This window comes from Megalopta genalis, chromosome 3, assembly GCF_051020955.1.
Source record: "Megalopta genalis isolate 19385.01 chromosome 3, iyMegGena1_principal, whole genome shotgun sequence".
NCBI lineage: Eukaryota > Metazoa > Arthropoda > Insecta > Hymenoptera > Halictidae > Megalopta > Megalopta genalis.
Window position 1 is genome coordinate 988115 of NC_135015.1, and position 26616 is coordinate 1014730.

The window sequence follows — 26616 nt, forward strand, 5'->3', positions numbered from 1 at the left end:
TTTAATAATTTTAATAAATTGAAGAGAAGATAGCAACGTTATTTTTCTAATGTGTTCACATTTTGCTATTTTTTTCAGTCACTTTTATTGTAAATGCATGAAGTCCGCAGTCTAGTTATTACATCAATTTTCGCACAACTAATACAGTTAACGGATATAGCCAACAGTAATAAGTGCCGATTAAGTGCATTAAACTAAAATATTCCGTTGACCAATAAGTTCGTCTGGTTTTTGACAATGTTCATCTTCTTGCAGTCTAGCTCGTAATTAACTTCACTCCGAATCTTTAACCCTTAAATGCATAGAGTCCCAAAAATGAATCAATAACTTTTTGCGCGGATACCCGACAACAGTTTTGATATCGATACATTTGGCTGAATGGCAGTGATTCCTTTGTCCATTGACTTATCAAAAATTAACTAAAATAATGACATTTGACTTCAATATTTGTATCTTTCTGACGTTATACCAATTGGCGCGCATTTTTGATAGCGGGTTCATTTACGTACTTTTGGAAGTGGATTATTTAGAAATATTTTGGTGTATTCGTTAAACAAACAATATTTTCTAAAGGTAAGGCTCTTATTTATTAATTTGCTAGTACTTTTGTCTATATTCCGTAACTATCATGTGTATGGAGGGCTTATTTCGTGTTGATGCAAAAATGGGACAACATGCACTAATGGTAATAATTACGACATGTATTTAGTACTATGCTTCCTTTATTGGTTTGTTGGTTTTGTTTTGGTGTGGTATGCATGTGGTTTATAATTTTGTTATAGATATGTCATACTAACTAAAGAATTTGTATGTCTATTTTGCATAGTGTACCAAAAATGAATCATTAATATTTTTCAATAAAAACCCTATAAGATATGACTTATAATTTTTTTTAATATTTTTCCCGATTTCCACTCATTTGAAAAATTATAACCCTATTTTTTAAATAAAATTCATTAATTCATGCATTTAAGGGTTAATATGCGAGGTCAAGTAATAGTGAACACTTAACCTGTATTTTCAACTACAAATTGTTAAGATTGATTCTGATTTTTACAATTAAATATTGTATCGAAGATGGACTTCAAAGTGCATTTACGACATATTATGCTTTTTTATCATAAAAAAGGGAAAAACGTGATCCAAACGTGTGAAAAACTGTGCGACGCGTACGTGTCGGATACGGTTAAAGAACGTGTATACCAGAAATGGTTTGCAAAATTTCGTGCTGGAGATTTTTCTCTTAAAGATGCATCACGCGCTGGCCGACCGCGGGAGGTGAATAATGATCAACCGAGGAATTTAATTGAGTGTAACCCGCGTTACACACAATGCGGGACATTGTCCAGACCCTAAAAATATCAAAGTCAAATGTAGAAAATCACTTTTATGAACTTAGCTTCATCAGCCGACTTGACGTTTGGGTTTCACACGCATTGACTGAGGCGAATCGCGTAATCCGCATTTCAACCTATGATATACTCGCGAAACATGAAGAAAGCGATCCGTTTCTTAAGCGAATGATTACGGGAGATGAAAAGTGGATCGTCTACGATAACATTAAGCGTGAACGATCGTGGAATCACAGCGATAAACTACCGCAAACGATAGTAAAACCAGACCTTTACCCGAAAAAAGTTATGCTATCAATTTGGTGGGTTTACAAAAGTGTAATGTTTCATAAATTACTTCCAAGCAATAGAACTGTTAATTCAGAAATATACTGCGAGCAGTTAGAGAAATTACAAAGATCCATCGAGAAAAAGCGTCCAGAACTGCTGAATCGTAAAGGAATCGTCTTCCACCACAACAACGCCAGACCCCAAATTTCGCTTAGGACAAGCCAAAAGATACAGCAGCTGGGCTGGGATGTCCTACCACATTCACCATATTCTCCAGACGTTGTCCCAACAGGCTTTCATTTGTTTCGTTCTTTACAAAATTCGCTAAATGGAAAGAACCTCAATTCTAAAGAGGCTGTTAAAGAGCATTTGGAGCGATCTTTTGCAGGGAAAGGTAGGGAATTTTATAAAAGGGGTATTATGAATTTGTCCAAAAGATGAGAGACTGCTATAAAAAAGCAATGGAGAATATGTGATTAAATTAAAAATATTTCTCTGTATACAAAAAATCTCTTCTTACTAACGCGACAAAACCCGCACGAACTCATTCGCTAATCTACTAACTTTCAAATCACGCTGCACCGAAGGCAAACGAACATCGTACGTTCAGTATAAACTGTAGCTATTGCGGCAATTTTCGCGCAACTAATAAAGTTAACGGACACAGCAAACACCAATAAACGACGATCAAGTGCTTTTATGCTAAAATCCGAACAAACAAAAAAATCTGAAACACTTCGGTCTGTGAAACAGAAGATTCTAATGAACGTAACAAGGAAAATGAAACGTCGTCGTTTCGAAAGTAGAAGGTTTCCTCTAGCCGTGCCGATAAATTATATCCGTTCCATCGTCGAGCCGTCCTTGTCATCGTATTTCGAATCCGATTTCGTCGAAACGTCAAGGGAATTCAAGTTGATAGACGCAACTGCTTGCGCGTATCGTATTCGACGAACATAATACCCTCGTTTCAATGGCAAAGCGAGGCGAAGGATGAGAAAAATATTCCCTATGAAAAATACGTACGCCTCGGGCCTTTGGATTATGTAGCAAGTGGTCCAGACATCAAACATCGAAACGTAATTTCAGAACCGAGAATCTTATCTGTTTCTTAATTAAGCCCCGAACGACGGCCGTCGGGTCCATTTTGACCCGGAGTTACAAAGATTCCTTCTCTAACTTGTAATTATCAGCTATTAATATTAGATCGAATAAAAGGATTGACTTTGATCTTAATAAAAGTAATCGAGATATACAAACGAAAATGAATCTTAAAGATTTGAATGAGTTTTGATATGGCTATATCGTTACGATAAAAAAACGTTATCAGAAGTGTTTACAATGTAATGTAGAAGCGTTTGCGCATCTTCTTCAATAAAAACAAAGGAATCGATCTGTGTAATAAAAAATATGCACTTGCACCGATGCACTTAAGAAATATTTAAGGGCATACAGATGTAGTGCTCATTAGGCCATTTAATGGCTTAAAATGACCACTTTGTATACTTCAAAGAGTTCCAAATGTAATACCATTTATTTGTTTTCACTTACTTAAAAGTGATTTTAGTAAAATAATAATTTTAGTAAAATAAAATAATCAAATGTTCTACACATTTAGTTCAATTTCTCATCGTTTGACATTATCTAGGATTATCCATAAAATGCTCCAAACATTAAACACAAACATATTTCCAAAAATGTGCTTCTTATCAGGTTTTTATTCTTAGTGTCATTAATTATTATGATTTGATATTATTTGAAATTGTGCGCGAAATGATGATATCTGCTGAAACAGTCTAAAATTGATGTGCATGTCCTGCATATTGATTTTCTGTAGTTTACGAATTTTGGATTATATCTCGAGCAAGGGAGTGACTTGCATAAAGAGTTTTTTATTTAAACTATAAAACGTCCTTTGCTGGTATGTGATAAGTGGTGAAAATAATTTTAATATACAGTGGAATCTCGATAAATTGAGTTTCAAGGGAGATGCTGGAATTACTTTTGTTGTAGAGCTTTTATATTATCAGGGTCGTCGAGCAAGGTTTAACAAATGAACATTCTTCATATTTAAGTCCAGTTGAAAAAGTTCAAAGATACATGAACTCACGGTTTAGAAAACAATTACATATTTATTTTTTTATTATTACTTGACGTAAATGTTTTTAATCGAAACTATAGTGTTCAAAGGAATATGGAATTTAGCAACAATGATTCCATGACAAATGAAAGCTCGTGTTGGTCTTTTATTAAATACAATGCTGAATTGGTTTTGGTTGATTTCGATAGAATAATGATAAATAATAATGATAAATAAGCAAAATAAAAATGATCTGCATCAATCGAACAGTAGACGTTTATTTCTTTCTCTAACAATCTAAATAAGTTAAGAATGATGCTTCAACGTTTTCAAGTTCCTCAAATTCTTCTACTGTTCTGTATTAATTCTACTCAATTTTGTCATAAATGCATAAACTCCGCAGACTATTTATCATAATTACTATTCTTTCACTTTACCTTCTTACAATAAAGCTACATCATTCTGTCCTGAATTTTTAATGAAGTATTTACACAAATGCCCAATTTTCACAATGCCAAAAAACGGGACTTGCGCCACGTTGTCAACCAAAAGGCTAAAAAAAGTCTCGTGAAACATCGACTTTTAAACATCGAATAAACAAAATTGTACATTTCATGGGCAGCAACTGAATAGTTTCATTTCGATTCGGTCGATTTGCGGACCGAAAGCCGTTGCATTCGGCTTTAGATTCGCAGAATGATTTTTCTCCGCTCGATACCGTCGCGTCGAGGAAAGAAGCGCAAAAGGGCGACGAATGCCAGGCGGCATTCTCTTCTACCTCTCTGGAGAGAGAACCAGCGGTCCCGGTCTGGCCTCGCTGCGTAAATCGTGATTTGCGAATCGAGACTCATCGAGGCACCAGCAATTTCGTCGGCTTCGTCGACCATGACCATTGGAGCCGGTCCCGGCACTTCCCACGGATCTTCGATACATTTGCTCGAGAAAATGGATTCCTCGGAGCGATCGGTTTAATGTCGACACGAGGCAACAGCGCGACGCTGTTTGTACGCCGTTGCGAATATCCATTGCATCATAGCTTTTTTAGCGAACTCCTCGGCGTCAGCGGCTTATTTAACTTTCAACTTCTTTCTTTACGTGATACACAGCGAAAACAACCGAGCGTCGTTGGCTATCGAACAGTTAGACGCACGTAAACCCAAAATTTCGTTTGCCAAACAAAAGTGTCACTGGTTTTTCCACGTAAGCAGATCGCGGATGTTTATGGATTTCTGACAAAAATGAGTGATAATAGAAAACAATGGAAGAATTTCAAGAATTTGAGGACGTCGACATATTCTTGTCACGGTATTAAAATTATTACTCCATTTTTGGTATCTGAATGTACAAAATGTTCCTACGGAACAAATTATAAAAGTTTTAGGATATTATATGAACACCAGATTATTAAAATTATTATGAATTTTTAGTATTTTGAATTGTAATAGATTTTTAATAGAAGTTTAAATAGAAATTTTAAATTACAGCAGATTTTTAATATAAATCTAGATTATAATTAATTTTTAATAAGGGTAAAAAATTTATTATACTAGATTTTTCCCTAACCTTCCATTATAATGATTTTTTATATTATTTTGAATCACAATAGATTATTATAGAAATTTTTATTATAATTCAAATTTTATATTTCTTTAACAATTTGAATATATCGCTATCCCACCTATCATATCACCTACTGTTTTGTCATAAATAATAAATAATAAATTAATAGAATATTCAAGAAGAATATGCATGTACGTTTTTTCTAGATCAATAATTGAATATTGTATAAAATAATGTAAAAACAAGCAGTAGTTAAACTGACGTGACTTTAAATACTAACGCGCATTGCAATCAGTTTGACATCTTTCATACGAAACAAGAGCTTATGGTATTTCAGGGTACTTTAATTTATGACCGATAACTTTCTACTTTCGAACTAAATAAATGAGCTAGACATTCTCAGTTTCAATGAACCTTTAATAAATTATAGAAAGTTGGCGATGTTTTTTTTTTAAATAATCATAGTGATCCTATATCAGGCTTTCATATCTTTTTATGCAGGAGTTCAATTTATAATTGTATCACGTTACGTTTCTCCTCGTATGGATCGAAACGCGTGACGCATCCGACTTGGAAATCATTTTTTACTGAACGACAAGGAATTGCTTTGAGTGCACGTGTGCTACGTAGTAAAATACGATGAGTTTCACATATTCACGCCATCAACGTTCTAGTTACATCAATCGATAGTCTATAAATATACGTTAATATTGCTCCCATTTTTCCTCTATAATTTCAATGTTTACGTGTGCAATAACGCCGATGTATGATTATTGCCATCGTTACTATATATGTCTTTCATGTTTCATGTTAGACGTAACCAAATTTACGCGACAGGATACAATTTATCTACACGATTTACCTTTTTAACAATTTCGTTAGAATTTTTTACGGTGTATCCACTATAACTTTCAACGTATGCAGTGAGACATAGTATGTGATAATATTTAAGAGATATTTCCATCGAAGAAGCAAAATGTTCAAAGAAAGAAAATATATTGGGTTGGCAACTAAGTAATTGCCGATTTCAGTTATAGATGTCTCTCACTCCCATTTTTATGATATCCGTAAATGTTATATTATACAATTATTATTATTATTATTATTATTATTATGTTATTTTTTATTATCCGCGAATGTTATCAACTTTACAAATTGAATGCAGCGGTCAAGGAAAAGCGACCAGAATTGGTCAATCGTAAAGGTGTCATTTTCCAGCAGGACAATGCTAGGCCGCACACGTCTTTGTCCACTCGGCAAAAATTGATGGATTTTGGTTGGGAATTGATGTTACACCCACCATATAGCCCTGATCTCGCGCCATCGGATTACCACTTATTTCGATTCCTGGACAACTTCCTTCATGGTAAAACTTTTAATGATGATGACGCTGTGAAATCTCACTTAACTCAGTTTTTGTCCGAAAAGGATCAGACTTTCTACGAGCGTGGAATTTTCAAGTTGTCAGAGAGATGGCATAAGGTCATCGAACAAAATGGAAAATACATTACAGATTAAACTTCATTCCAAGTAAAAAAAAATTTTTTATTTCATTGAACAAATCGGCAATTACTTAGTTGCCAACCCAATATAATCAGAAGTTGAATATACAATAATTAGAAAAAGATACGACATTAGAATTATGTTTGCTAATGACTTTGAAATAGAAACTGGATAAAGAACATCAACATAACGTTATTTTAATATATTTCTTCGTGAATAAAGAATATTTTATAACAAAGTACATATATTATTACTAGGCTGCGGATCTTATTGTAATAGAGCGGCGACTATGTCGGAACGAACCTACATTATCCATCAGGTATGTATTCGTTCGTCGATCGTCCGTGAAAAATGTTTTCCAACAAGTTTCATGTAAAGCTGCTCGCATTGCTCGTCGCTGTTCCGTCTAGCGGTACCTTTGATCATTATTCTGGATGAATTCACATTATCTGGTGGGCAACTAACCATCGAAAAGTTTCGTACGACAGTGTTTACTTTGTCTGTTAACGTCGGGCAAGTCGTGGTCACGCTTTCAGATAAAAACACCGTGTAACACCAATTTTTCGTTTCGATAACCAGTAGACGGTTAGGCTGGGTTAGGTCACGTGAAATATCGGATCTCTTGCCAGTCGCAAATTGGTCGTTCGAGTGATGAGTTCTTCGCTTAAAAGTCATATTTTGCTTATCTGTCGGGAACGCGTTGGTAAAAGTGCAATATTCTATAAATAAAACGTTCGTCTGAATTAAAAAAGAAATTGTTCCTTGTCTTTCAATGATCCGGTAAACGCGAATTCAGAAGTTATTAATCGCTATTATCTATATATATATATATAGTTTTTGAGAAATTAAATTTCTCCTATCCGAATTGTAGAAGCTATTTCCATGATTCTCATACAACGATTCTGTAGATTTTACCAAATTCGACGGTATATTTTCAACTAAAATTACAAATATATGTTTAAAATAATAAAATTGTAAATGTTTAGAATAATAAAACTATAAATATGTTTAAAATAATAAAACTGTAAATATGTTTAGAATAATAAAACTGTAAATATATTTGAAACAATAAAACTGTAAATATGTTTAAAATAATAAAAAAAATTGTAAATATGTTTAAATAATACTTAATAGGCGGAGATTAGTTTGAAAACAGATCTTTATTCTTCCCAAGTTCTCATTAAAAATTAAAACGCAGTTATTAATATAATTATAAGTTAAGATATTTCTAATTTAAATTATTCAAAAACAATGCTTATGTTCAAAAATTTCTTGCAAGTGTAACTCCCCCCCATCACACTTTCTTACGTCCGCAAATACAAGTGTGATTTTTTTGTCATTCCGCTTACTACAGATTTTGCAGCAAGATAATTCATTTCGCTACTAAATCTGTTTCTTATTATTCGAAGAATTGAAAGAAAACAGACAGGAAGCTTACCAAATCAGGATGCCAAACGTGATGTAAAATTACGCTGTTTCTGGAACAAACGAGAATGTACTTATTAAACATAATAATATAGCATAACATATAATTGAAATCTTTAACTAAATTTTCCTTATCTTTACACATCATCAGAACAACGATGATCTTTGTATTTTCTTAATTTATACTGTGCAGCACTAATTGAATAAAATCTTAATTTATACTAATGCAGCACTAGTTCCCACTTCGACGATCAGTAGGCCATTTTTATCAATTTCGATGCGTTAAACATAAACTTAAAGGTCGTTTTTTATTTATATGTAGACAATATAACTTTTAAGATTAGAGCAGAACAAATGTTTAAAATTGGAAAGACTTCTTATTCAAAATAAAATTTCTTAAAAATTGAAGATTGTGAAAAAAGGAATACAAGAAAATATTAAAATTTGTTGAACAGTTCCGTGAAGAAAGTACAAAGGGACTACGTATCGAGTAATAAAGTAACATTTTCACTGCATCTGATTATAATCAAGATGCTGGTTCTCTTATAGAGTTATTTTTCGTGTCATTTGTTATCACTGACTTATGCAATCTATCTTCTTCTATTGTTTCGAAACAATTAACAAAGTACCGATATTCAATCATCGGGATGCTAAGAAGGATGTTAACAACATCGGAAGAAGCGTTATCATATTCTCTTTTTAATCCGTCACTGTGATCATAATCTTTGAATGTGAACGGAGACAATAACAACTTAAATTTGATGCTGTGATCGATTTTTCCATGGTTATTTATTGTAGAATTCTATCCTGTAAAATCTGTTGATTTCATTGGATCGACTACTTTATTAGTAGATTGTGGATATTATGCATTTATGACAAAAATCAGTTAATGAAATGCAAAATAGCAAAAATGTAAGTCCAGCATCTTGCATACAAATTCGCAGTCTATTTATTGGACGTAACAATTTATTTATTATCTGCATTGATAAATTCTAAAAAGTAGTAAGAAATAATTGAAAAAGTTGTAATACACATCATCACATTTATGAACTTTGAAAAGATTGAAACCCTTTAAAACGTTTTTTAATTAATGAAACACGCGATAACAAATATCAAAATGGTCAAAACGAAAGTTAGGAAGGGTCCGAAGCAACAAGCTAAAATGTAATTTTAAAAAATTGTTTAACAAACAGTTGAAAACCAGTTACCTACATATATTCGATAATTATTGCAGAAAACGTGACGAAAAAAACATTCATGTATTTTAATGCTGTCGTTTCAAATGATAAATATCCATTGATTCGATCGCTGGTAGAGTCTATCCCGACATCGGTTCGTATAATTTCTCAACTCACGTGCTTGAGCACATGTTACATGAATTTTACAAATGTAAGGGGTGCCTCAAAATAAAACGACCACACGTTGGACGTTACATAATATATAATTCGTTCTTTGTTTCTAATTCAAGTCTGATTTAAATTATTTATACTTTCTTATCATCATTATTAACAGTAGTTTTTAAGTTTTATTTAAAAAATTTTACTAATTTTATTTGAGTTCAAGTGTTTATGTACTAGTGTATAATAGTTAGATCATTTTCAAAACGACTTAAAGTTTGAACCACAAAATCACTTGTTTGAACGCATAACTTTACGAGGTTGTGTACAGTGGTTCTCAAAATCAAATATTTACGTGAACTTACACTTTTAAGAAAATTAATTGCCAAAAAAAAAACAAGAAACTTTTTAATACAGCTTAATAATTATAAACTTTCATTACTGACTTTTTATAAAATTGCATAAGCATCGGAAAATTCATTTTCCAATTCAACATTTGGCAATTAATTTTCTTAAATGTTGAATTGGAAAATGAATTTTCCGATGCTTATGCAATTTTATAAAAAGTCAGTAATGAAAGTTTATAATTATTAAGCTGTATTAAAAAGTTTCTTGTTTTTTTTATTTCGTAAAAATTACAAACGAGAAAAATTATGTATTAGGTTGGGGGAATAAGTTCGTAGCGTTTGTTGAGAAGCAATTTGAAGGCGATTTTCTTTGTTATTTTCATTAAGCTCGTGAGACACCCATGCTCCCAATTTTTCGGCAAATCCCATTGAATGAAGATGATTGACAATCATTTTATGATCGCAGTTCATTTTTTCAGCCAATTCACGACTTGTTTGGTGACCGTCCTCCTTCAAAAGTGCTTTGAGACGCTCTTCGTCGAATTCAGAAGGTCTTTCGCTGCGGGGCGTTTCGTCGACGTCAAAATCGCCATTTTTGAACTTCGCAAACCATTTCCGTGCTGTAGACTCGCCTATGACACCTTCTCCGTATACGTTGCAAATGTCCCGGACTGCTTCTGCAGCTTTTTGGCCTCGATGAAAAGCGAGGAAGAGAAGGTGTCGAAAATGTTGCTTTTTACCTCCTTCTAAGCCTCAAAAGTAATAAAAAATTAAATTACTTAAAAAGACGATTAGCACAGTTTTGTGCTAATATCTCTATCGAATGAATATTATACACTTTGTCAAACAGCAAAAAGTCGTTGTAAAATAAAAGAAAATATAAAAACGCTACGAACTTATTCCCTAACCTAATATTTACTATTAATTTATTTTCTTTTTCAAATCATACATATATTCACAGAATATAATTATTCGAAATTGGAGAAGGTGTCAAAAGTTAAATTACAATATCACAAGCGAGGTCAATTAATTAATTTTCGAAGCAGCTTCTTGACCACTGCATATCGTTAGCATTTTATCAAGAATCATAAATAATTCCGTAGCACTTTATAGGCAGCTATAACGGATACATCATACATATTCACATTTGACAATAAAATGTCACGCATTGTTTGAAACAAAGTAAAATCGTACTCTGCTACATTTTCTTTTACGTAACATTGTGTTGCCTTATTATCGCGGTGAACACGGTAACATACGGGTCGTGGCATTTATCTTCGAACCGTTATACCAATTGTATTGTAATAGCGGCTTAAGAATTAATGCCATCTTAACGGTGCGAACAAAACGAATAAGAGAGACAATTGTTCCTCAAAGAATGTATACAAAAATCCCTACGGTCCCATTAATCATACTCGTGAAGATCACTTTGGTTCCAGGCGAAAAGTCAGTCTCGATGACGAATGTAGATTGATGTTGACGAATCATGATGAGTTCAAATCCGCCCGTTTGTAGTATTATGCCCAGCACACAAAAACAGAGATATTTTATTCTTGATGATGCCATCACTGCCTTCAAAATTTTTGAGAAATTATTGATAGTTGATAGTTAAAAATTATTGACACATAGTTAAGAAATATGTCAGAAATTAATATAAGAAACATTTATTAATTTTAAGAAACAGAAGTTAAATAATTTTTTATAATAAATTAAAGAGATTGTAAGCCATTTTTTAAAAATGGTTTCATTGTTTCGGATTTTACCTATTCAATTTTAGCACAAATGTTCAAAATTCGCAGTCCATGTACAATTATTTCATCCTATGATTAATTTACCGACCTCGTTAATTGCTTTTTCTCTGGAACCACATGTCGAAACGATTTTTGTTTATCAACTATCATTTCCTATTTTTGATATAATGAAATATTAATATAACCTCGAAAAAATATCTGCATTATTTATAATTTTTAAATTGTTTCAATTTTAATTATGTATTTTAAACGCGTAATACACCTTTGTTTCGTTGAGTATGAAAAATACAAGAAAAGTACACGGAATTAAAAATAGTAAGAAAATAAGAATTTAATTTATTTTATTTCATATCCAACAGTAGTAATTTATAACAGACACCCTGTATAATCAAATGTATGTCCAACCTTGAGCCCTCATGTTTTGTACCCAATCGTTATACTTGTATCCTTCTTATGAAACAGCAACGATACATGGCGATTTATAATTACGTGTAAGCAATAAAAATGCTAGAATTCAAGTTTCGATCGATTGTCATCACTTGTTCCTCGAACTAATCTTTATAGTAATAACAAATGCATGTTAATAAACAAAATTACACACTGCTAATATTATCCTACATATAATGATTTTAACCTTTTAACTGGTAACAACGACTTAACTCGCAACTATCATCTTCCAAAAATATTTAATTTTCTTCTTAATTCAACTTTAACTTCTTCTGTTTTGCTATATTATAGTATTTACGTTGGTATGGACTGTATTATATTTGCGACGATTGTAGCAAAATTGTTGTTATGTGAATTTTATCAGTCTCACATTATGTTTTCATAAATGTTTACGTTTGAAGGTTATATTATATTATAACATTTTATATACCGAAAGACTTTTATATAATAATAGACTTTTTAATCACTGCGATGTACTAAGAGAAATATAAATAATCATTTTCTACATAATAATCCCACATGAAATTATCAGATAATATTACTGAGCACGATTTAATGATTAGATTGAATGACTAGACTGTTTATTAAATTTTTAATTGTGGACTGCAAACTTTAAATTAAATTATAAAATTATCGTCGCTAGATAATGTGTTAACAGCGTGATAACGCAAAATAAGAGGCGATTGACGGCAATAAACAACAACAGGCGTATTGTAATTCCTATGCTATACAAAAGATTGCTCGCACAGAAAGTGTAGCTTTTTTCACGTTTTGTTTTAATGTCTATTATTATTTCTTATAATGCACATCTGTTTCTTGTAATTGATAGTTAGGGTAAGAAAACTCTGAATCAGCCCGCATTGAAGCGATGCAGACACCATACTGTTCCCGCATACAACAGAACGAAAATCGAGGAACTTGAGTTCACGGTGTCGAGACATTATTCGTGACGGAGCATGGGAAGGAATATACCGGGTGATCTTTATACCGCAGAAAATAAATACCCTCGTGCCGCAGAAAATGTAGAGACTGACAATTAACAAGAACTAAAGACATTTCCATGTTATTATAATATTATGTTATACATCCATATATATATATATTATATAATTAATTATATATAATTATGATATATAATATATATATATATATATATATATATATATATATATATATATATATATATAGTTATATATATATATAATTATAATATATAATATATAAATATAATTATAAAGTAATAATTATATATATATATATATATATAACTGTATATCCATGTTATCATATTAATATATAAAATGTAGAAACTGAAAATTAACAAGAACTAAAGTCATTTCCATGTTATTATCATATTACTTTCCACTTGGAAATGGAAATCCGCATAAGGATTCGCAATCTACTTATTAATAGACTGCGGATTTTATGCATTTATGAGACAAATGTATAGGTGAAACAAAGAATAGTGAAAAATTAAGAGAAACAGGAAACGTTGATACATGAATTATAAAACTTATTAAAATTATTTAAGAGCGAAATAAGATTGCACCGGACTCTCACGTCTTGCAATTGATGCAAATAAGTATTCACGGTTTACTTATTCAGAAACGTCTAAATTACGGACTTCGTTGTGACAAAATTTGCACTCTTGCTCGTTCTTTCACGGTTCCTGGCTCACCGTGGAAGGGAAATCAGCAACACGAGGGGCCCTCGTGCTGGACAGCACTGAATATACCATCGTAGCGGAACATCAAGAACCTAGGTGGACGCTCAGACAGGATACAGTTTGTCAGCGAGTGCAATCAAGTTGGTCTGACCGATAACGAAGCCATTTTCGGCCAAGAAGCAAGAGGAGGAAGTGGCAGAGAATTTCACTTCCGGCTACCCTGCCGGGAGAAATCGGCACCGCTTTGCATCTGTCCAAGGGGAAGCAGAGCAACCGAAGAAAAAGAAGCGCGAGCGGCTACGGCCAATGGAAAAATATCAATTTCCCGGCTCGTGTCGTCTTCGGTGCCTCGCAACGTTTGCATTTCCAATTTCCTGTGCTCTTTCCTTTGCCGCTTTCCCTCCCACGTTCGCTTAGGTGTGAATATACACAGGGTACCCGAAGTACGTGGCCAAATTGTTGCATCTAGATCTCCGAAAGATAAGAGGAACAGACGTATACGTATACTAGGTGTAGCGGATATATAGCCGCGTCGGAAAGTATGTTGGCACCTTTTAAAACTCGGTAACTTTTTTGACGCTATATCCACCGAAGGTGTCAAAAAACATCTTTTAATAATTTCTATTTAACACTATTTTTACCAAAGGGGTTGAAGAACATCTTTTAATAACTTTTGATAAAAATTATTTCTTACGTTTTATATTTTATATGTAACCACTTCACAACTTTCGCTACAGTCGTTAAAAAATTAATTCGGCGAATTGTCTAATACAAAATATCGGTGAAAATATTGTTAAAAGTTGTCTGACTGAATAACCGGAACTTTTCTTTTAAATGAATATTTATACTTCTTTGAATACTTCTATTCTATTTTGCTATTACTTGGAATGACAAAAAGAAATTATATAACTCATGTTATTTACCTTTTTTTATCTGAGCCTATAATGACAATATAAAACTTAAAACTTTAGAACTTTTACTTTTGTAGATCTCGATAACTTATTTCACGTTCTTCCAATTTAATATATGAGGAACATATGTGTATACAGTTAATTAAATTTCAATGAGAAACTCAATTAGTGTTGTTATATAATATTTGAATGTAAGGCTAGAATATGTTATATTATGCAAAGAGTGCATTCTATAAATGCACTATATCCTATTCTATAAATAAAGTTAATTATCGGGGATACATTTTAAGAGTCGCTTTCGCTTTTAAGAGTAAAAAAAACATTCTAATTTATTTTCTTCTATCACGTTTAATCTTCGAAGATATTTAAATACCAATATCAGTGGCCAATGGTTTAAAGTCACTATCGTTTATGTCAAAGTATTGTAAGAAATAAAGCTTCAAGAAATTGCTAGAAATGGCGTGCGTAGCATCGATATAGGTTTCATATCGACATTTCAAAGTCCCTCAACTTTTGTCGCAGACAATGAGTTTCCTCTGTAGTTTCCACGAAGTTTTCTATGAGTGAGGTGTTCACTAGATATTCAAATGCATCATTTTGACAACGTCTCGTCTTAACTGAGAGAAACATTTAAATAAAGTCGTATTAAATATGTATATCATGGCTACGAATCTCTTATGCATTTATGGCTTACAAAGAAACTTCAAAATTATATTAAAATATTATACAATATTGTATTGCTGTTACTACAACCACCATCATAATTGAAACAGTTATAAAACCTCGTTCGTTACAGTATTTGTTAATTCTAATACATACTGAATTATACTAAAGCGTGTACAATAAAAAAGTGTCCATCACTTTGATAACATGCCCAATAATCTAAAAAAATGATTGAAACAAATCGACTTGCGGTAAAAAAGTTCTTAAAAAACTTGCTTCTTGATTAAAATATCAAGGATACCTTGCGAATGGCACTGCATTTTTCGATTTCACAGAATTGTAGACTACAGTGTAGACTCTACACTATGACCTTCCCATTGAATTCAGAATTGACTCATTATTAGAAACGTGTTACTGTTATTATTAAATTTCTTTGCTATTTTCATTTGTGCTATAAACTTATCGGTTTAACAGCATTATTTAGTATTATAAAATACATGAGTATTATTTTCAATACATAATTTGAATCACAAATAAGCAATTTTTCACATCAATATTCCTAATAAAAGTGCTAAAACTTCGGAATTCAAAGTCATGGGAAAGTCATAATGTAATTGAAATCTGTATTTTACCTTATTTTGTAGATTAGTAGCGTTCGTAGTTTTGCGCACGTTATCATATGTTTGTAAAAAATTTACACTCCGATGAAAGTGTTCATATATTAGAAAAGTTTTGATCGTACGATATTTTTCCTCATAGAAAGAGCAGGAATACTTCAGTTACACCTTGTAGATTCTTGTGTGCAACGTTCCAACGGGAAAGCGGATCCTAGACCTACCATGGATTAAATATATGCTCGTGTCGACTTGTATCTTTCGATCGATTACCGTGAGAAAGTTTCCATTTTTCGCAGTATCTTTGCATTACACGACGCGCAAAATAAATTACGTGACCGCATTTGATAAGACACCGTGTATTGAGTTACAACCAGCGTGCAGGTTACCATGGAAATTCAAATTTCCACGGACTAATTTGCAGCAAGCAGAAGTTTGTTTTCATGCTCGAAGGTTTTACCATGATGAAAATAATGCAGAATGTGCTACCTCAATTACAGGAAAATTTCATTATTATTCGTCCGGCGTGTTAATTTGACGTCGGTGGTACCAACAATGTATATAACAATTTTACCTCACCTTGCCTCATTTTGTAACCTTCAAAAAGTATAATACAATTATTAATTATTATTACTTATTAACATTATTACTTCAGTCTTACAGTCACGATTTGTTTACAGTTCCCTTACAAATACTTTTCTTTCATTCTATTTTTTCCACTTTCTCCAGTTAAAACGTAAAACCTAAAGCCTATTATATTACATTATATTGTACTATATTGTATTGTATTTTATTCTATCATATTCTATTAGATTATACCACCGTACGTAACATTATACTACATTACACTGCGTTATTTGGATTTCTAATCTTACTTAGCATAAATTTTCTTCACCTATTGAATTTATTATTTGGTATGCTGCTTCTTTTGTTCCAAAAGAAAAATCTTTATATGCTCTTCTCTTTTCATCTTTCGTTTTCTCATTACACATTTACTTTCCTCTACTTCTTTCCTGTTTTCAATTTCAGAATATCCGATAATCGCAAAAATAACTTAAATCTGTTCCTGCATTTTTTTATATTTAACGACTGCAATTATTTCAAACGAATGCATACGAATTGTAATTTATTGTCAAATAATAGATTATATTAGAAAACTTCGTTTGCTTTAATTAGCCATATAAAATCAATAAATAAGCATTTCACTTGTCTTTTTTCACTTTGTAGGGTATAATGTACAAAATATATATATAAAATAATATATAAATAATATATAAAAAATATATAATAATATATAAAATAGGTTAAGTTGTTTTCGCACTCAATGCCTCATTTGATGTGATTCGACTGTGGATTTTACGCATTTATGGCAGAATTGTTCTTTAAAACAGTGAAAACGTTGAAAGAAAACAAAGAATGTATTACAGTAGAATTCCGATTAACAAGCATGTTTACCCCGATTATACTTCGATAAATGCGCAATAAATTCACAGGTGCTAGAAAAAGTGGACAGTGACGAAGAAGAAAATACGTAATTATGAAGCAAACTGACATACAGAAATTTTTTAAAAAGCCGTCGTATAGTCCTTAACCAGCCTACTACTCTACTGCATTACCATCCACTGTATATTATAATATACATATATCTTATATATTTTATATATTTATCTATATTTTATTTTTTAGTAATAAATTGCATTAGTACCTTACCAATGATTGTTTTTTAAATTATATTCCACGTTTTTATCACTTAATATGTAGGTATATTTGATTTCCCGGCATTTCCATAGTCCCGAGCACATGCCGAATAATCAGAACTCTACTATAAGTCGAACTTATTAGAACGATTTGAGAAGGAAAAAATATGGTACTCGGGCTCTTATATCTGGTAATCGACGTAGACAATTTTTATTTAGAAAGATAAAGTTTCGCAATCCAGATATGATACTAAGAAACTATAAATCGATACAATTTGCAACGAATAACGACGAATACAATCAAACAAATCAACGATACATCGATTACATTGCGTAGATCGATTGTACGATAAGGTACTGCAGATCAAAGTTTACACAGCCGATGGTAACGTGTTGTTGTCTTTGTTGCCGGTCTTTTGATTTTGAAGAACCGCAATAACGATTATAGTCCGGGAGGAAGAAAAGAGAAGATGGAAGCAACGTTAACGAGCTTCATTTCCGAAAGAGCCGAAGAGCACCGTTTCGGCCGAGCCGAGGAACAAAGAAAGGGCCCCGAGATCTGGCAACAAGGGAAACCTTTCCGAAAGGATACACCATGACGGCGACGGCGGCGGCGGCGGCGATGGCGATGGTGGTGGTGGTGGTGGCGGTGGCCGAGCACCATAGCACCACCCCCCAAAAAACATCTGTCGGGAGACGAACCTGCATAAGCGTACGTCCGCTCTCTTTCTTCAGCAGCGGTAGCCGTGCACCATGAAAACTACCTACCGCGCCGCCATTGCTATTCACCCAGAAAGCCTTGGCCACACGAAAATAAGGTAAACCTGATACGTCGATAGGATCGCTTTTCCCGAAGGCTTTTGTGTGTACGGCGCATAGCGTGCCTCTTTTTCCGGTGCCGTCTTCGAACTCTACGAGCGTCTCATTCTCCAAAAAATGCTATCTCGTTGGCGAATGTTCAGCGTTTGGAAATGTAAATGAAATTTTTTATAGCGTTCTGAATTCAGAAAACTGGCCGAGTCGCTTTTTCAAACTTTACTGCGAGAAAGTTGCTACAAATTGTTTGTAAGTTGACAGACACGGTCCCCGCATGAATATTTATTAACGCTATCGATGTTTACGACGAATAGACTACGGTTTTTATGCATCTATCATAAAAATGTGCGAAATATACACATATGTGTACATACATTGGAGTCGTGTCAAATACAAAAGTATGAAGACACTAGAAGAATTTAAGGATTTCGATCAGTGTTCGACATTATTCGAACGTTTCGAATGAATTTCTCGAATATAATTTTAGTCGACTAATCTTTCGAACAAATTCTTCGTATAAAGTTATATTCCATACCGTTCATTATTTAATACCACACCAAATTTTTGGATTTACAGTAATTAATAGTTACTTACCTGAAACTTATAATTGATTAATAGACAATTTTGATATAGAAAATATACGTGGGATTAAGGTAAATTTACAGTTGCTCTTAATAAAATTATGGACGAAGATATGAGCCTGAGAGAAGCATCTGTCAAGTATCATATTCCGAAGAGCACATTGTTTGATCAAATAAAGGCTTTGAAACGTGGTGGGCTCAACCGCGAAATCAACGAAGTGGGAGGAATGAAACCAGAGTCCTCGCTGTAAAACAAGGACACAAAAACCATTTGTGCAGTAGTCTGCCTAAAAAACGCAGACGAAGACTGGATTCAATGTTCATCCTGTCAAAGAATGAAGCACATGAAACTATATTTGTGATTTATTTTGAAGCTATTCTACATTTATATTATTTTTATCTTATGTCCGGTACCAAGTGCCACTTATTGCTTTCTAAGAATCGTGCAGCAAAGAATAATGTTGTTTTCATTTTCAAATTATAATAATGTTGGCGCGATATTATTAGCGTGCAATACACGCATCGGGAATAAATGTATCTCCTATATTTTTCTATTGGGTTGGCAACTAAGTAATTGGCGATTTCAGTTATAGATGTCTCTCACTCCCATTTTTATGATATCCGTAAATGTTATATTATAAAATTATTATGTTATTTTTTATTATCCGTGAATGTTAGCAACTGGACAAATTGAATATAGCGGTCAAGGAAAAGCGACCAGAATTGGTCAATCGTAAAGGTGGCATTTTCCACCAGGACAATGCTGGGCCGCACACGTCTTTGTCCACTCGGCAAAAATTGATGGATATTGGTTAGGAATTGATGTTACACCCACCATATAGCCCTGATCTCGCGCCATCGGATTACCACTTATTTCGATTCCTGGACAACTTCCTTCGTGGTAAAACTTTTAATGATGATGACGCTGTAAAATCTCATTTAACTCAGTTTTTGGCCGAAAAGGATCAGACTTTCTACGAGCGTGGAATTTTCAAGTTGTCAGAGAGATGGCAAAAGGTCATCGAACAAAATGGAAAATACACACACACACATTACAGATTAAACTTCATTCCAAGTAAAAAAATTTTGTATTTCATTGAACAAATCGGCAATTACTTAGTTGCCAACCCAATATTTATTCAAAGAAACCCTAAAGTGTCTGCCACTAGAGAAACTTCCTCTACTCGTCGTGAAGAAATTGCAACATTCTTCGTTACGACGAGTATATTCGTCAAAAACAGCTAACTGGTTAAAGATATCCGAATATTTTAGCGAGAATATTTTACGAGAACTTGTTCTTCCACGGCAAAGAATGAAAATGGTGTTTCGAAAGTTTCCGCTCGGAATTTTGCCGAACCTCGGCGTTTTCCTAATGTGAATCGCAGGTAACGAATTTCCGCCTGAGCCGCGCTTTGAAAACACGGGCGAACGAGCGAGCGTGCACAGCCGAATAAAGAATTCAGGCTCTTCCGTGACTAACAAGGCCAGGTGTCAACAGTGCCGTACAATGGCCGCCGGAGAAAAAGGTCTGGTGCATTTAAACCTGTAAGCTGCGACCCGAAGTGCTGCACACGAGCCGGGTACGTATAGATCAAGTCCAGTCCCGGCACACCAGGCCTCGAGACGAATTTATCTTAGGACGGCGCATTCATCGACCGGCAGCGTTTATGGTTCAGCCATAGGCAAAGGCGGAACTTGCCTGTAGAAAATCCATATCTCGACAGAATCGGTTGCCAAAGGACAGTGGGACCCCTCGTAGGAGGTCGCTGGCACGCCGGGTTTCACTCTGGCCACTGCCTTAGAAATTTATTCGTCCGTCACGTAGGATTTCTATTTCTATTTAGTAGCACTTTTTAGACTCGCCGGTCTACCGGTATCGCAATACCGATCGTCTAGAACGCTGTCCACTTTTCGACAAAATTGTGAAAGCAAATAGCTGAAAGCCCAATAAATTTAACACACCAACGACTCGGACCCATTTATTCGCGAAACAGTGATGATTTTAAATCGAATAAAAAATGGCGCGACGTTAGAAATAATTATACTATTTAAATAGGATTTGCTATAACATTGTATTGATTTTTTTGTTAAATTATTAGTTTTCAAAGCATCGTAATTATTATAGCAATCTATTACAAACACTGTATATCGTTAATAATATGCGTAGCGTATATAAGAAAGTTCTCACAGATTGATAACAGGAGTAATAATATTACAGTAATATTAAATGATTGTTCTGGTTGCAAATCAAAAATGATAATACTGTTAAATAAATCTAACATATAATAATTCTGTGTTTAGAATTTATTCCCATGAAATTGTTAATGTACAGATTCCACAGTGCCTGGATTATTTACACAACTACATAATTAACGATGTTCATGACGATTTTCCGTTTTATTCATTAATTTCTCAAAACATATTTTTGAAGATACTTCTTGTACACCTTTCTATCGTTCTTCCTAAATTTTACGGCGTTTTTCCTCACAGGACAGAGAATATAACGATTCTATGAATGATGCTTTTAATAAACACGCAACTTGCGTGTTTATTCGCAGGATAGATGCCCATTTTGTTCAGAAATGCCTAACATCCGGAGTCTCGTAATAAGAAATCGACAAAATTAATTTCGCAGGCGTTATCAAAGGAAAGTCGACACGTCATTGTTCATACCGTTGTTCTCCAGTGTCCTCCGGGTATATCTGTTATCGTTGATAATTGAATTTCGCCGAAAAAAAAGATGATAAGCCGGTGTTTTATAATGCGCAAGAGGAGACCAGGCATTATCGTCCGATATGGGGAGGCAGCGTGATCGAGTCAGCGATAGGAAGTTGTACCACCATTTTCATGTGGGTCAGGAGCGTGGGTAGCAAACGTGCAAAGAAACGAAACGCCTCTACCATCGGTCGCCCCAGCTCATTTCTACTTTCACCCTCTGCGCCGATCCTACTGTGTGCATGTGCTGCACCGATACAGTCTGTGCACGCCGAGTGCACCGCGGCACTGCGCGTATACCGGACAACGCTACGCTGGGAGCGTAGGTGGTCTGCGGTGGAGCCGATGTTCCCTCGTCGTTATTTATCGCCGACAATAAATTCAGTAACGGGAGCAGCGCCGCGCATTGAGCAGCGCAGCCGCGTTATGCATAGAAGCTTGATTAGATAACAACACGAAAAATCGTCCGTATTCATCAGGCTCTATCCATTCGGATTCTTCCCGTGATTTTACTCCTCTATGGCAAGTTGATCCACAGGTATACGCTTGAAAACTAGGCGTACAGGGAAGCTACAAACGAGTAACAAAATTTTCATAGCCATTCTAGGAAAAATTGGTCAATTCCTAATATTGTACTTCGTGAATTGGAAAATTTGATAAAAAAATCAGCATCGACTCTCGTTAAAATAGTCATAGCTGGTACTTCTACAAACTCGTAGGTTATGCACCTTAATTTAAAACGTTAAACCGATTATATTTACCTCTATTTATTCTAAAACTGTACAAGAAACGTTATATATATAACATTCATACTTTATTTATAAAAGCTATTGATTTTTCAGTTTTAGTCGACCGGAAGCTAACCAATTAAAGTTATCACCATTTACATAAATTCGACTTTTTCACCATGTCAGTAGAAGGGAAAAATATATACAGTTGGCCACAAAAGTGTTCGTACATCTTTTAAAACACAATAACATTTTTAAAAGTGGACTAAGTGTCTTGAATTTTTTTTAGATGATAGCGGGACTAGTTTAATAGACGATGACCAAAATGCTTTTCTTTAAATTGTGTTATTACTTGGAATGACGAAAAAAGTATTTTAAACTCTCTTTTTTAAACCTCTTTATGTGAGCCTGTAACAGAAATTTAAAAAATGCCTCTCGTAAAGCTCGGTAACTTATATGTATGCTGAAAATTTTATCAAAATCAATTAACGTTGTTACGAGTTACAACAAATTAAGGATGACAAAAATCGCAGTTTTATCACGATTTTGATCAAAAACTGGAAGAAATCAGCTGTTTTGTAAATCATTGAACGCCTGTAACGCGACTCTAGGTTAACCGATTTCGATCAAATTTTCAGCACGCATGTAAGTTACCCAGATCAACGAAAAGCATTTTTTTAATTTTTGTTATAGGCTACGATAAAAAAGTAAAAAAACAAGAGATCTTTATTTTTTGTCATTTCAAGTAATAACAAAATTTAAAAAAGAAGCATTTCAATCATCATCTAGTAAACTAGTCCCTCTATCGTTTAAAAAAAAAATTCAAGTCATTTAATCGAGTGCTAAAAACATTATTACGTTTTAGAAGGTGTACAAACGCTTTTGTGGGCCACTGTGTGTAAGTAGTATCTTTAGTACTTGTAGAGTAAACTACTCATGCAATACTTAAGTGATTTTATTCTATAAAATATTGGATGCTGCGAATATAAAACAAAATGTTGTTCACCTCTGTATAAACTTGAATAGCCAAATACCTTTTCCCAGTGCCTTGCTTGATGAAATACGTTTTTCCGAGCATCGCTTTTTTTGTTTATCGTATTTCTCAAGAAAATAAACTAAAATATTCATTACGTGCATTACTAATGCTTTTGACCACATACCTATAGCCAGGGCGTAGTACATGTGTTTCAAGCAATTTCAAAGTGAAGTTTCGTTTTCACGCGCTTCAGTATCGCAATGAGGAGTGCGGGAGTGAACAAATGCGTTTCATAAAAGCCCAATCTAGGGCTCTTCGGTCTCTAAAATACCAATTTCTGGTATTATTGTAGACTAATTTGTAATATTCAGCGGCGACCATTGTGTGACGTCGTAAGATTTTATCATAGATTACTATTACGAATTACCCTACAAAAAAGGAAAAACTGGCATTTTGAAGACCGAAGCGACCTAAAGTGGAATTTTAGGAAACACAATTGACCACTCTTGAACTGTGTACTGCAATATTGATGGGTTAAAACAGAATATCCTGAACCCTTGCAAATTTCTTGAAACACTTATACGTGTATGAACTTTTTCGGATTGTTGTCTGTATTCAATTTGATGAGGGGACCAAATGACGCGTATTCAAGACGAGGTCTCGCAAGAGACTTTATAACAATATTATCGATATTACTGGTCGGAACGGAACTAATGACATTTTACACATGAAACTTTGAAGATTAATTTGAAACTATTACTAACAGCTTTTAAATTACAACACATAATTGTTGTAAATTGCATTCAGAAAGTTTAAACAATATCGAGGAATTATAAATCGCACAGTACCCGAAGCATCGAGTCCAACAGGTGATGCAATTTCATTAAAGTTCGTTGTTTCTGTTTATTTCATACATGTCGTGTATTTATGAAAGGTCCATGTATTTAGAACCGTGCTATGGCTCTTCCGCCTGTGCCGTACTTTCCAATGCAATAGTTCCCAACACTCCGCTTCCATCTGCTAAATATTCAAAGGAAATGGAGACACGGTAAATTAAATATTCTGATGTTGGAAATTATTAAACGGAAACGTGTGGAACGAGCATAGCATGGTTGTATATGTATGAATGAACCTTAAAGTATGATCGCTGTGCGTAGAATGGCCTATGAAGCAGAGTCGTTAGAAAGTCTATTAATAGGCTTCTGGTAGCTCAGCCGTTAAGAATACATATATCCCGGAAAGAGAATGCTAAAATTTGAAAAGTTGTTCAAGATACGTACAGTCCTTCGCGCGTATTGCTTCGAGCTTCATCTATATTTTCATGTGACAAAAGCGATAGCTTAAAAACAAATTGAGTTATTAATTTGAAATTTTAACCACGTACGCGAAGCACGCGATCCCCCAGAGTTGGGACTAAAAGCAACTAGAAAGATTTCATATCAATGTATTATTTTTAATCCACTAACATGATGAAAAAAGAAGTAATCTTCTATTTAATTTCTATTTCTTGCAATTGATGCAGACATTTTCTATTTTGCATAAAAATCCGCGACCTAATAATAACATATCGAAGGACTATTCTGATTGAGATTCTACCAAATGAACAAAAAATATTGGCAAGTAAAAGCCATTAAATACTCAGCAAAAACAAAAATGTCGCTACTTAGAAGCTGTGTTTGCTTTCATATTTCGTCGTTTAATTTTAGCTTTGAAAGAATGAGTGAAGCAACGATTCGTAAATTATTTCTTCTACTTTAAACTTTAAAACAATGAAGATTCATGTACAAAAACATACATGAGTATTATAAATATTACCTAATTATTGATTTACTGTAAATCTTTCCTTTGTGGTACATTGTCTTCCGGATTACTACTTTCTTCTGTGACACTTTCTGTTCACAGGAAAACAAATTGACATATTTAATATTGTTCGTGTTTACCTCCTCCTTTCATTCTCAGATTCTAATAATTAGACTGCGATAAAGATCCTAATAATTCAATGCGTAATAAAAGTTGATTCTAAGAAACGCAAGTCAGATGAAAATGTCATTTATTTTGTAATCGTTTCAAAAATTATATTTTTGTATTTTTGTTATTAACGCATAAAATCCGCAGTCTATTAATACCTGAAGAATCATTTCGGTTTAAAAGAAACAAATAACATTCATATTTAATTGAATTTATTTAGTATTTCTACACAGTAGTATTTCTACACAAATTTTAACATGACAACAACAACAACAATAATAATAATAAAAATATCTAGTAGATTATGTATGAAATCTTCATCGCGTGCTTGGTTCGTTGTTATAGTGTAACGGTTTAGAGAACAAATGAGCCGTTTATTTTGAAAGTGGCATAAGTCACTTTACCATAATGAAAAGTGGTGATTTATACTGAGAAAAATATCAGTATCCTGAGATAACAAATACAAGTAAATCTTCTCGAAAGTTAGCATCCATATTTTGAAACGTGTTAAAACGCAAACTCTTAAATATATCGACTTAAAAACAAAGTGACTTATACCACTTTCAAAATAAACGGCTCAAATTATATTATCTCGTCAACATAAACGGCATTAAAACCGATCTGAGTGGTTTCGTATCTGCGTCGTAGGATATGCGTATGGAGAATTGTGTTTTCAGTTCGATTCTCATTCATCGGAAACGCCACACCTTCGACGGCACTCCTATGAGAAACAGACGGAACCTGAACAAAATAACTGTTGATAACGCGTATTTGCGTCCGATACATTATCTACGAAACGTTCGTGTAAACGTTTGCAATCATAGGAGAAAAAATATCGACAGTCCCAATAAGATAACTGTTGTAAGAATACCAGTTATTATCGATGGACAAAAGTTAATTCGCAGTAAACCTCAATAAACCATTCATCAAATTTGTTCGTTTAAATATTTCAATATGTTTGAACGTTATGGGAATGATCGGTTGTCTAACATTTGGCAAAATGATAATCTTTACGTTTACACTCGCTATTAGACTACGCAGATCGATCTTGTTTTATATTAGTATTTCTTCAGTACTTAGGATTTGTAATTAAAACTGATCTGGTCAAATTACGTCAAATTACGTTGCCGCAAATGAAGAAGGAATTGCGACTAAAAATAGAATGAAGTAGCATAAACTTAATTTGGATTTTATAATTTGTTGAATAATTTG

The 26616-nt window shown here is 33.6% G+C and overlaps 2 protein-coding genes and 1 long non-coding RNA gene across 6 annotated transcripts in view; 2 read left to right on the forward strand and 1 right to left on the reverse strand.

Moving 5' to 3' along the window:
- The window catches only part of Ipk1 (Inositol phosphate kinase 1), a 319504-nt gene that overhangs the window by 217712 nt on the left and 75176 nt on the right, over positions 1-26616 (reverse strand). For all 4 annotated transcript variants that reach the window (XM_076519491.1, XM_076519490.1, XM_076519492.1 and 1 more), the window contains one exon: positions 8201-8240. The gene's annotated coding sequence lies outside the window, so the exon portion shown is untranslated. The remainder of the gene's footprint in view (positions 1-8200; positions 8241-26616) is intronic.
- On the forward strand, positions 1332-19268 carry LOC143258911 (histone-lysine N-methyltransferase SETMAR-like). Its single transcript, XM_076519457.1, has 2 exons — positions 1332-2016; positions 19102-19268. The coding sequence occupies exons 1-2, from the start codon at positions 1332-1334 to the stop codon at positions 19266-19268; spliced, it is 852 nt and encodes a 283-aa protein (XP_076375572.1).
- The window catches only part of LOC143258934 (uncharacterized), a 62019-nt gene continuing 57534 nt past the window's right edge, over positions 22132-26616 (forward strand). Inside the window, exon 1 of the long non-coding RNA XR_013032856.1 lies at positions 22132-22270. This is a non-coding gene — a long non-coding RNA (uncharacterized LOC143258934). The remainder of the gene's footprint in view (positions 22271-26616) is intronic.

What these genes read in the sequence shown, in the direction of transcription:
- LOC143258911 (XM_076519457.1), top strand. Translation starts at nt 1,332, where the DNA reads ATGCGGGACATTGTCCAGACCCTAAAAATATCAAAGTCAAATGTAGAA. An exon ending in GCGATCTTTTGCAGGGAAAG is followed by an intron (nt 2,017 to 19,101) that starts GTAGGGAATTTT and finishes GTAAATTTACAG; the next exon opens with TTGCTCTTAATAAAATTATG.